This window comes from Cygnus olor, chromosome 8 (genome assembly GCF_009769625.2).
Source record: "Cygnus olor isolate bCygOlo1 chromosome 8, bCygOlo1.pri.v2, whole genome shotgun sequence".
Classification (NCBI taxonomy): Eukaryota; Metazoa; Chordata; class Aves; order Anseriformes; family Anatidae; genus Cygnus; species Cygnus olor.
In genome coordinates this window covers 16623278-16636154 of record NC_049176.1, presented here as the reverse complement: position 1 = coordinate 16636154, position 12877 = coordinate 16623278, and the positions used below count along the sequence as shown (strand labels likewise).

Genomic DNA, 12877 nt, shown 5'->3' with positions numbered 1-12877 from the left:
TGTAGTAGCTCTAAAAAGTTGATGGTCTTGTAGCATAGGAGGCTTGTTGGACTTGGCTTAAAACACTGCATCCCGAGGCATTGGCAGCCATGTGGTGGTGGTGTCTGTGTATATGTATACAGAGAGATAAGCAATATTATATATGTGTATGTATATGTACTTAGTTCCTTATAAAATTTTGTAACAACGTTGAAATAGATAGCCTCAGCTCATAAAGCTTGTTGAAAGTCGGTGCTGTGGGGTCAGCTCAAATGCACAGACGACATTACCTGCTACCCGTGTCTGCATCCATGCTGCTGGTGTCTGTGAAGCAGGTTAAAGCTTCCGTGTCCTGAAACTACAAGTCTAGGAATGGAGGGTGCGCTGAGACTGCTCAAACTGAGGAAAACTTTATCTTAGGTACTAGAAATCTGGAATGCAAATTCCTAATGAACGTGAAGATTGAATTGAATTGAAGACTTGTTAGAGACACTAAGCATCTGGAACAGGGGCTGCATAAACCTCTTCACTGAAGAGCATAACCTCTTTTTAACGGGTGGGATGTTGGGCCAAAGAGGGATTAAAAACCTGCCCTGTAACAAAATATCTTATTGTTCAATAGATAAACAATTAACTCGAGTCACTTTGGGAAACCCTAGTCTAGAATATTTCTGAATTATTTATATTTTAATTACATTGTTCTGTTTGAGAAGTGCACATTCTTGGCATATTGTTAGCATACTTTAGGGGCTATTATGGAAAAAAGGTTTTTTGTTTTGTCTTACATTTACCTTTCTTCCTGTGAGCTTTGAAAAGTGGGATATCATGCTTTGAAGGCGGTAAGATGATAAGTTTATATCTCGTATTCTTGCAGAGCAAGCGTAAACTGTCATGACTTAAAAATAGTTTTCGTATTTACAAACAGTTTTGATTTTGGTTTGTAAAGGCTAAATAGTGGTATGCTAATCTCCAAGGTCTTTTTTTTGTTTATTTTACATCCCTAAGTTTTTATCTGTTAGAGCAAACAGGGAAATCAGAGATAGTAATCTAATTTGGACATACTCATTTAAACACCAACATATTATGTAACAATTGCTATACACATTTATTTTCAGTTTCAGTTGTTTCTCAACATGCACCATTCAACATGTGGTTGTTGGTTTTCTTTGTGATTGATGCGAATGAACCTTTGTACTAGTTGCTAACTGCTATTGATTATTCTAAAAAAAAATTTTTATATGCCTGTATATGGAAGCAATGTCACGTATTTCCCAGTACAACTATTAATAGCCTCTCTACATATCCATAATAAATTATTTATTTGAATCTGCACTAACAAAAGTGTACATGCAGGAATCACGAGTGCCCTTTAAATATGTATTTGCATGATTTTTTTCCTTTTGCATGTCTCACTCCGTTTGTGATTTCTAAGTTGCTTGTTTCTTGTCTCTTTCACAAACAGACAAATCCTGTGGCAAGGTGGTGATTCCAGCTACTTTTAATAGTTAAGAATCTTTCAGGTACTAACTTCGTATTAAAAGTGACAGCTGTAGATGGAAATGTCTTAATAGCAGGGATCTAAAGATGAGTTAGTAAACTTTTATAACTATACTTACAGATTAGTAGATAGAATCTTACTTACAGAAGGCATTATCAGTGGAATGTGCACAGATTTAAATATTTTGACCAGCATTATCTGTTGACATGCATGGCCCGGGCAGAACCTTCATGACCCTCATTTCCCCAGATTCCTACAAAAGCAAACCCTGAAGAATGTAACACAAAGCTGCAGGGGATTCCTTGTGGCTGTTGGTCATAGAACCAGAACCTCAGAGCTTTCCCACTTCTTTCATTTTTTGAAATGAATATATCAGTACTTGAAGTCATTGAATACCATTCTGACTTTTTATCAACGTACAAATGTGACTTTTATAATGGTGACTTTTATAAATATTTCATAATTATTCACATGGGGGTTTATTTGTTTAGGAAGGGATTTTTTTTCTTCTTTTTTAAGAAAGATGTGCATGTCTGTAGTCTGAGTCTCTAAAAAAAAAATACAAATAGCTGTAAACTATATCTAGAGATCGTGTGTTCTGGGACGTTATTACAGTTTATTAGACTGATGCTGTTCTTTTTGAATTCCTTTCCAAATGGTGGTATTTTGAGCAGCAAATAGTGATGACAAATAATTTACACCAAAAACTTAAGTTTCTAATCATCCCTTCAGATACCTCAGTGTCTGCCCAAGTATCTAGGCAATTTCTTTATCATGTCTAGGAAAATCTACTGGAATTTTGGTCTTTTGGTTAGTGAGCATGCAGATCAGGCCACACGTACACTAAATACATCCTGAATCAACAGTGGATCACATTCTGAGTTCAGGGGAGAGACACGTTGATCATCACTCACTCAGTTAGCTCTCGCTATGGCTGTGGGTGGGACCTAGTGTCTGCTTGTTGTACAGGGCCCATGTAGAAGGCGACACAGAGGAAGAATTATTACATGCGTCGTTGTCTTGGTGTACGTTCAATAACCATGCTCTTCGTACTTGTGAGGCACAAGCATGACCTCCGGCGGTACCGGGCATTTCATTCCCTGTTCCCTTATTACAGCAACTCCTACTCATCATTGGATTTATTATTATTGTTATTATTTCAGCCTAGTTTGCCTGCACAAAGAAAAGAAGATTTTTTTAAAATTATTGGTTTTTAAGTAAAAGGCTTTATTTGAGTGTTTAAAGAAAAAACCTAGCAAGCTTACTTTCAAGTAACATCTTGATACATCTTTATTGTCTATAAAGATGCCGGTAGCCAGTACTTAAACATTTGTAAGCATCATGAAAGGGTTTTTTTCCTTTTTCCTTTTTTTCCTAAAGAAATGTATTCTAATGAATGTATAGAAGTTCATCGTAGTTAATAATTGTTAGAATTTAGTCTTAATTCCTATATCCATTTGCTCTATTAAAGCACACAATTAAATCTAGAAAATTACAAATGTGAGTCATTAGCTCTGAGGCATATAAATGCCAGGCAGGCAGCCATGACAAATCCAGAAGTATTTAAATCTCTTGCTGTTAAAAATAGGCACAGTAAAGATGTCACTAAATTTAAAATAAATCTGTTGTAAAATGTAACTCCAGTTAACATGTAATGTCTTCTGATAATGTTGCTTTGGGGCAACATGAATATAGACCCATGGTCAATAAATGGTCTTAACAATGTGAGCATTTAATATACAGAGGCCAAAAGTCTAGTCACTTCAATTTTTCAGCATGTGTTGTCAAGTAACCATATTTTCTGGTAGTTATATTAATGTTTTTCTTTCTAGGGGGATGCCAAAAGTCTTCTAGTCTCTGAGAATCTGAGCACTGGCCAAAAGTTGGACTTTTCAGATACAATGGTACAGCAGAAGCTGGATGAAATAAAGGACCAAATCAAACGGGAAATAAGGAAGGAACTTAAAATCAAGGAGGGAGCTGAGAACCTCAGGAAGGTCACAACGGATAAAAAGAACTTGGCGTATGTGGACAACATTTTGAAAAAATCAAATAAGAAGTTAGAAGACTTGCATCATAAGTTACAGGAGTTAAATGCACACATTGTTGTAACGGATCCAGAAGATGTTACAGGTACCGTATGTCATAGTGAAATTGTTTTTTCTTAGCTTAGATAAACTGCAGCCCATTTCACTTGAAAAAGCTGCTCTGGGAATAAGCAAATCCGTAGGTGGAGAGTTTGTTCACCAATGTATGCATATTTATTTTGACTCACACAGAAATGTCTAGTCTCTTTGAGTTTTAAATTGTTTTTTGGGGGGTCAGTGTTGACAGACTATTTGACGGTGCTCTAAAGACTAACTTAAAGTGTGCTTGTTCTCACTTTGGTTATTACCATATTAAAATATTTTCTCAATCTTTGTAGTATTGTCTAGTAGCTTTTCGCTATGTAAGAGCAAATTTTGGTATGAAAGAACCACAATGGGGTTGCCATTTTTTTCAAATATTTTGCAGTTGTTTTAATTAGTATTTTCTGTGGCGTGATGATGAGTTGATATTAATTTTGAATAGACATTTTTTTACATACCAGTCCTGGTGTTTTAAGATGGAATGTTGTAAAAGTAAACAGTCCTTTTTTTAAGTTTTACAGAATGACTTAGGAGGTGTTGCCAGCCTGGTGATTTCACATTACACAGACTTTTCTTGGCAAAAACTTAATAAATGTACACATGCCATTGAAGGCGTTCGTAAAAGTGAATGCCAAGCCTTAAGAAGCTTGGGCAATAGAGTAAAAAGACTGCATGATCATTATTTTTGAAGTAAGCTTGGTTACAGTGAGAAATTAGGATAGTATTGGCACATAGTATCAGGAATTCATATTATCTGGCCCTGTGACATGCTACAGAAGTGTTGAAGTGTCTATGATAGACTTGCACAGTGTTCTCTGCATTTGTTGCTTTTGAGGTTTGAGAGAGACTATTCGGGGGGGGAATGGAAGTAGCGAGGCAGAGTAGTTGCTGCAGCATGAGATAGGAATACAGATAACATATGCTTCATAGATAGTGGTTTTTTTTTGTTTTTTTTAGTTGGCGTGAAGCATTCGGTTTCATATTGGCTAAGGTTTATGAAAGTCATCTTTGGTGTTGAGAGTAGTGGAGCTTTTAAAGGAACAGGAAGAAGAGAGAAGAAAGAAAATTGGATGCGATTTCTGTAGAAACAAATATAAAAATCTGTATGGTTATAAATGTGTGAAGTTACTGTAGTAGTGGAACTTGAAAAGCAGATGGCACAGGATGGCACATTGGAGCGCCCCTTCCAGTGCAGCATTTTAAAACTTGCCCCAATGAGTTAATCAGCAATATTGTCCGTGTGTATGGCTCAGGAAATACAATAGACCCTAAGAAAGCACTTAGTTCTAAAGAGATTGAGATCTTTGGGTGCAAATAAATAATTAAACAATGCCGTTCAGAGCCGCAGTACATGGCTGAAAAAACTGGCAGTGCCCATTGCTTTTGGGAAACCAGCAGCAGCCAGGCTTGGCCAGCCTTGTGCTCAACAACCAGAGCCTTCATGAAGGGCTTATGGAAGAGATCAAAGCTGATAACCTTACGTGCTTCTAAGTGCTTTTGATGCATACTAAGCCCCTTAATACTATGTTTTAACTCTTATTCTGTTCAAAGCATTGTTGGCAGATAGCCTTTACAACCTTAATTATTAAAATGTGCCCTGAGAAAAGTGCATTATTTCTTTACTATTTCAATTATTGCAGGTTACAAATTTATTGAAAAGAAACTTAAAACTTTGTGGAGATCTTTATATTAATTATTTAGTATCAGATCAGGTATTCCTATATAAGACCCATTTTAATACAATATACTTCACAACCTACTTTAAAAATACATATATATCTTTTTTTAGATCAATGATCTAAAACCTCCAAAGTAGAAATGATTGAGCTTGTGTGCTGTTTGCTTTATAATTTAATTGCCTGTCTCCTTCCTCATTCATGGTCTCTAACTCATGGGGGAGGTGTGCTATCGGTAAACATTTGGTCTAATTTCAAACTAATGGCTGCATGTCATCTAGGTGATAATCTGATTTTAATACTGAAGTCCCAGTTTTGACTTGAGCTATTAGTGAGATAGGCCCTTGCAAAATAAGGTTGGTAGCATAAGATTTATGATACACATGCAGAGTTGGCTTAAGTATAAAATATTTATATAATATTCAACAAATACATAGAGACATGGCCCTAAACATCCCTGTCATCTGACAGTACAGCTCTGTGGAGAGGTCACAGCTATCTGTCTGGTAATTCTTGCTTGTGCTCCAGAGTGATATAGTGAATTTAATAACCATTTATTGCTGAGTATGTGAGCTTCCCAAGTATAAGTGAGTTATTTCCAGAGGTTAGCTCTATTCTGAGTTACAGCTTTTCACTTTATCTCGTCTTTGACCTTTTTCTGATTCAGTTAAAATGTTTTTAAAAAGGTAAGGACATATATGGGAAACTTTTAGACTGCAAAGCGTAAATACTGAAAATAAGGTAAAAAGGGTTCAAGAACTGTGGGAGTCAAGGCTTGTATTCTCTCTATATAGTTATGCTTTTTTTTGTGTGTGTGTGGCCCTAGGTTTTCCTAGTCTTCTGCAGTATGTTACATAGGTTACTGAGGGCTCTAAGTGGTGAGGTCAGGACTGAGATCCATTGAGAAGCAACACTGAGAATGTCTGTAAGATGATGATCCTTTTGACCTGTCAGGCCTGACCTTTGAAGATTCTTGGACTGTTTCTGTTGTTTCATTGAAAATTCATAGTGGCAGCTTGGAAAAGTCATTTATTCTTTTCCAGTTCCAGTATTTGAAAAGTCGGTGTGAACATATGTTTGTGAAGTACTCCAGATTTAGAGCTGGGAAGTGTCAGACAAGCTATTGTGACTCTTACTGTTGCTTATGGTATCAGGCGGTGGCTTACATTACTTTTTTTTTTTAATGAACCAGTAATTTGTAGTCCAACTATTTTGTAATCAGTACAGTGTAATCAACATATGTTAAAACCATTAAATGTAATCTTAATGAAAAATGTAATCTTAATGAATCTGCTGTAGAAAAATGTGTTAATATCAGCCCATTTCAAGTAAGTTAAGATATTTTGATGGTAGCTTGCCTAGAATTTAAAGCTTCCCATGTCCTAATGCCATAGGAAATTATTTTCACAACCACTTGAATTGGTATTGAACTTCAAACAAAAAGTACAGTATGCCAAAAAGCTATATTACTTGGCATATATTACTTATAGACTTGGCAGCTGATGTATGATTCAGAAACAACTATGACCATAATGTAGGTTTACTTTCCATTATGGGGTTGTTGGTAAATCTAGATTTGTTTTAGAAGTGAGTCTTTGTACCCAGGCCTGTCCTTATCATGCAGTGCATTAGTCATACTAGGATGCAGGGCTTTAGAATTTGTAGGTCAGCACTTAAAAGGGAAGCAGAGTACAGCAATAACAGAGTAGGACAAGCCTAGTGACCACTACTGCTGAATATCTGAGACTTATTTGAATATATAACATGGGGATGATTACTTCACGCTTAGACACAAAGGCATTTTGTATCTTGAAAATGTACTTCTACAGAGTAGCATGGATTAAATTGATATTCTTTTCATGTGTCTAAAAAGTAACAGTAGAGACTGGGCTTTTCAATATGATTCAATGAGGTATAAGGTTGAACTAGCTTACCTGCAGCAAGTCCCTGATTTAATTAGGCATATAGTTCATATGCAAGTTATATAACATATATACACATATGAGTATAATATGTCTACATATTTATGTAGATATGTAAAAATTGAGAAATGAATTTGGTGCATAGAACTAAAGTAAAGGGAGGTGAGATGATAGAGAAAGCTTTGAGGGAATTGAGGAGACTGAATAGAACATGCAGAACCTGAAATCAGAAAGACTGAAGTTCACTCTTCTTCCACTCTCCTATCTCTTAAACTGTCCACAGCATATTTGGCTGAAGAGGTAGGTCACAAAGAAAATACATTCTCAGGTTGAAGAATATGAGCAGCTGACAGAAGAGAGACTACTTTTTTTAACCAAAAAGTCCATAAAAAGACCAGTTCTTGAAAATTGATAGGGGTAGCAAGCAAGCTGGTCAGTGTAGTGACTTTTTTAGACAGAAGATGCTACCTACAATGCTGATATCCGTAGGAATGTCACGGTAACTCCTGGGAGCCTTAATGTGGAATAATGTTCTTGAAGCAGTGTGAGTCAATCAGCTGTCGCTTTCTCAGTTGTTAAAATTTGCTGTTACCCAGTTGAAATTCAGTTCAACTTCAGCAGTTTTCAGGAGGTCAGTGCTAGATGTTCTGTGTGTACACCATCTTGGACTTACAGACAGCTTAGTTCAAGTGCTGTTGTAACCATCTGACTCCCTGAGACGTGCCTGATGAAGATGCCTTTTTTTCTGGTGGTTTGCTTGTTTGTTTGTTTTTCCCTAGCAATGCCTGAATGCATCACAGGTATTTTTGTTGGTTAAGACACTACAATTAAAAGTCCTCAAATAAATTAAAATTAACTTTTTACCAACTTGCTGCTAATTGAATAGTGTAGCAGCGTGGGAACCAAAACTCGACAGTTACATGGGATCCTGGATTTCACACTGAGCTTGTCAAATAAAAATCATATACCTACCATGTGGGGAAGAGTCCCTAGACAAATGAGAAGCAGTCTAGAAATAATAGAGTTGTCACTACTCTAATAAATATAGTTTATATGGGAATGTTGGTAAAAGGCAATTTAGAAGCAAGGAGTGTATGCTGGTAAGCATTATGCAAAGACTCAGTCAAACTGAAGAGGTTTTCAGAAGAGCAAGATAAACATTTCAAACTGAGAACTGCCATTATCCTGGTGCAGTCCAGACACTTTAAAAAAAAATCCATTAAGCATCACTTTTAAGTTGAGTCTTATGAGTATATTTTCATGAAAACAGGATATCACAGGTCCTGGGGAAGCAGCATCACTGCTCTTCCAGCAGCCTGGATGTGTGTTACCAGGCTGCAAAAAAAAAAAACATTAGTGTTAAGCAACAATATTCATAGCTGTTCAGCAAAAGTAACCTAGTTACATGAAATGAAGTCTAGTTCATTTGAAATACATGTTATTTCATTCGATATTCGCAGTGTCAAGAAGAAAATGCCTAGGGGCACTAATCCATAGCCCAGCAAAGCTATTACTGTCTTATACAAAGTTGGACTTGAATGTCACATCCAAAGTGACTAGTCTTGTACTGTCCTTATTGACCAACAAGCTTGGCAAACTAAAGAATCTGTCATTTTCCTCAGTTCCTACATACCTGCTAGAGTGAAGTATCAATTTGGTGTAAGTACTTAACTCTCGTTCAACTTTAAGCATGTACATAAAATCCCATTGCTTGCACTTAACCTGGATGGATGTATTGTGTGTTTGTATCAGGACGATGACTAAATGTCTCCAGATGAGATTCAAGACCCTCTGTATGGTGCTTTACCCAAATAGATAATCACTTCGGTATGGCTAGTTATCTCTTACAACCTAAGTAGACATACAAAGAGAGGGAAACAGATGTAGCTTGTAGTGCTGCTGCTAAGATTGTCAACACTTTCCATAATAGGACCAGTTAGACTGGCTGACTTAAACTTTAATCTGAATTCAGCCTCAGGCTGTTTATTGTAATGGGGTCAGGGAGGTGGGGGGGGGGAGGGGGGCGGAAGGAGGAGTCTCTTGGAAGCCATTTCTGAAAAATTATAGTAAAGAAATTTACAAATATATATATTTGTAAAGAAACCATATTGTTCCATATTCAGGAGTTTAGCAAGCAGCTATTAAGTCTGCAAGTGTGTTTAAAAAAAAAAAAATGCAGAAAAGTTTCCTTTGCTGCTGGTTACGAACAAAACATTCGGTAGCTCCATTTAAAGTAAATGGTAGAGGGGAATTTAGGTCCACAAGTGCAGACCCACTCTTTAGATGACCCAGGTAAGTGACGTGGTTAGACCTTCACAGTGCAGACAGGCAAAGGGAGATAATAACAGCTGCATGGGCAGCCTGAATCGTGGTATCTCTAATTAGTGCTTGACTTGCAACTGGGTGTTGTTTTAATGCAAAGAGTGCTGGTTTGCATCTTTAAAAGCTATGAAAAGAGACTTCAGGAGCACCACAATCTTCCACATGCATCATCAGAGGACTGGGATCTTTAAGTGGCAGAGGCCTGCATCATAAATCTAAAGTTGGTAAATATTCATTTACACAATTAATCTACTTTATAAGGAGACCTGACACTGTGACTTTCAAGTTTCATGTTTGTTTTAATTTTGAATAGATTATTAGGTGAGGATTAGTTAAATGTGAAGACATAAATGGGGGAAAAGTGTGTTGTTAATCTGTGTTTTATTAATGACAGATTTAAGCTAAATCTGTGCAAGTGCAGTGTTTCACAAACCAAGCCAAAACGCAGAGAGGAAGAATGCTATTCTGCATCTGTTTTCTCACAGACGGGTGTTTTTGTTTTTTTTTTTTTTTTTAAAACATCTGGTGTTTTCTGTACTACCTTTAAGTAGTGAGGGTGCAGTAAGAGTGTTAAAGTAGCTTGAACTGAAGAGTGAATTAACAGCAGAGGAAATTAAAAGTTCTCCTTACATGAAATTAGTGTTCAGTCTCGTCAAAGACTACAATTTAAAAGGAGGAAATTACATGGCAAACTTGAAAGTAAAATGTATTAAATCTCAAAAATTAGTTATTAGAAGCTTCTGTAGAAGAAATATGAAATGACAGATAAGACACTCCCATCCCCCTGATAACTCACCGTTAATAATTTGTAAGTTATTGGTGCAATGCCTGTGTTTTCTAATAACCAAGAATTTCAGGAACTTGATCCATCATCCTACTTTGAATTCAAAGAAAATTAATTAAAATTTAAAAAGACCATACTGTTGATGTGAGATAAATATTATCTTCCAGGAGACCAACTAATGTCCTTTGTCTGTAGAGAAGGTATTCTCTCAATTGTTAGGGTAAAAGAAATCAACAAAAAAAACCATTATTGCAGTTAGACAGAATTTATCCTCTTTTACAAAAAGTTTGAAGGAGATGCCATTGGGGCTGTTCGGGAAGATAATCGGCTATAGCTAAAAGGCTGGTTTTGTTGGAAATTACAGAATAGTTAACCACTAGGAAACAGTCCAGTGACCAAGTATTCTCAGTTCATTGACAGTTCATGATGCAGAAGCTGAAATATGAACCAGGGATTAATAGATTCTTCTGGAGGACAATAGCAAAGTTAAGGATTTTGAGTATGTAATTTGATTGATTGAAAGCTAGTTTGCATTCTATTTAATTAATCCAGCAAGATGGAGATCTAAACATGGGGATGGTCTCAGACAAAAAAACCCTCTTCTTCCCGCAGATCATAGCTGTTCAATTAACTGCCTGTATATCCAATTACCCCGTGATTTGGTTAGGATTGCAGAGTAAAAATCGTTCAGTCCTATGTCTGCATCCTTTAAGGAAAAGAAAATGCATTATTCTTAATTCTGTCATAAGCTCTGTCTGCAATGGTGCTAGCCAAAATAATACATTCAAATCAATGACGAAATGAATCTTTATTTAGGCCGTGTTTACTGGTACTGAATGTCATTGTCTAAGTTAGTTTGTTATATATTTCAAATCAGGAGTGTAAGAAAGCTTAATGGTAAACCGAATTTTTAAGTGACTTGAGACATGGCAGAATAAATAAATGTGTGAACGAAGAGCAGACCTTGCAGCCAGCCTGCCTGCATTACTGCTCCAGGAAGTGATTCACGGGAATTGGGACGGGTGTGGGAGTCGCTCTGCCTTCACCAGGCTTTTCATGCTAAGGCGCATTTGCAAAGTAGCTCAGCACAGGACAGTCAGTCTTAAGTGTTGATGTTCCAGCTTTGTTTAATCTATAACTTGATAGAATAGATGCGTTTTTGTTTTTTTTGTTTGTTTGTTTTGAGCGGTGGTTGTTTTGTTTGTTTTTCTTTTTCTCCTTGCTGCACACACTACATATTGCATTTAATTCACAGATTGTCCTAGGACTCCTGATACTCCAAATAGCGATCCTCGTTTTTCTACTAACAACAGATTGATGGCCTTAAAGAAGCAATTGGATATAGAACTGAAGGTAAAACAGGGAGCAGAAAATATGATACAGATGTACTCAAATGGCTCTTCAAAGGTAAGGCTTTGGAATGCTTAAGGAACATGAAAATAATTGTGGATTTTCATATTGCTATGGTGTGAACATCCAATGTATAAACTGTATGCAGTCTGTGTTTTGGGGTTGGTTTATTCTTTGTTGTTAAGTAGCACTGTAAAGTCTGCTACAAATTGTTATACTGTTTTTGTTGTCCTTTGATACCCACTCAGAATGCTTGTTAAATGTGGTTGTTTTATCAATTTGTCCACGTGCTGTTCAACTTAAGTAATAAATCCGGCTTACTAAATTTAGTACATCTAGTAATCTTTGATCATGTGTGATTTACAAAGCAGCAAAGCTCGGTATGACATGGAATGGTGGCTGATGCTTTTTCTAGCTCAACTAAAAAAAATCCATTAATTTAAAGCCGTAATGTGCATGACAATTACATAAAAGGTGGCATTGCCAAATATGCTTCTGAAATGGTCATCTAGTTTTAGTTGGCAGTAAAAAGCCTTGTACCAAAAATTTATTGTAATAAGAGATGCATAATATTCAGATAGAGTTGTTATAATCACCAGTAGAACACAGATGCATAAAATACTTTGTTAAAATAATTTTTCCCCCTCTCCTTTTTTTTTTTTTTAACAGAAAAGGGTATTCTAGAGGTAGTATCTGATAGCATCAAACTGAAACTGTAAGAGTTCTCCAAGGGGCAGGGAAGTGTACAGGGAAGGGGCTTTCTAACTCCTAAATGGGTCTGACTTGTTACACAGTCTGAACTAGGTAATAAAATTCATCAGACACTAAAAGAGTCCTTTAACTCCACTCTGAAAGACTAACCAAACATTTTAAATGGGGGCAGCAGTGGGGAGACTTATTTTCTGAGTATGAGGGAGTCACAGTTCTCAAATGAGTAAAACTGTATGTGTGTCAAGGGGGTCCCTACTTACAGACCCTTCTGTCTTCATTAGTTACTCATTACCTTTTCTTTCCATTTACTTTTATTAGATCATTAAGGAGATGAAGTGCATCCTCAAACTAAGGGGGGAAAAACAAACATAGGTATAGCAAATAATACACAGTGGCTTGGTTAGCTATTTCTGTCCAGAAGATAGCAAATACGATTGGGATGTTTGAAGTTCTTAACTGACTGGCCCAACACGTAGCTGAGTCAGTGAACTTATTCAAAAGAAATG

General features: G+C 36.5%; 1 protein-coding gene across 2 annotated transcripts in view; it reads left to right on the top strand.

Annotated features, from left to right (window-relative positions):
• The window catches only part of PKN2 (protein kinase N2), a 54033-nt gene that overhangs the window by 21158 nt on the left and 19998 nt on the right, over positions 1-12877 (top strand). For both annotated transcript variants that reach the window (XM_040564814.1, XM_040564815.1), the window contains exons 2-3: positions 3310-3610; positions 11566-11717. In XM_040564814.1, the coding sequence (XP_040420748.1) occupies positions 3310-3610; positions 11566-11717 (453 nt within the window). The remainder of the gene's footprint in view (positions 1-3309; positions 3611-11565; positions 11718-12877) is intronic.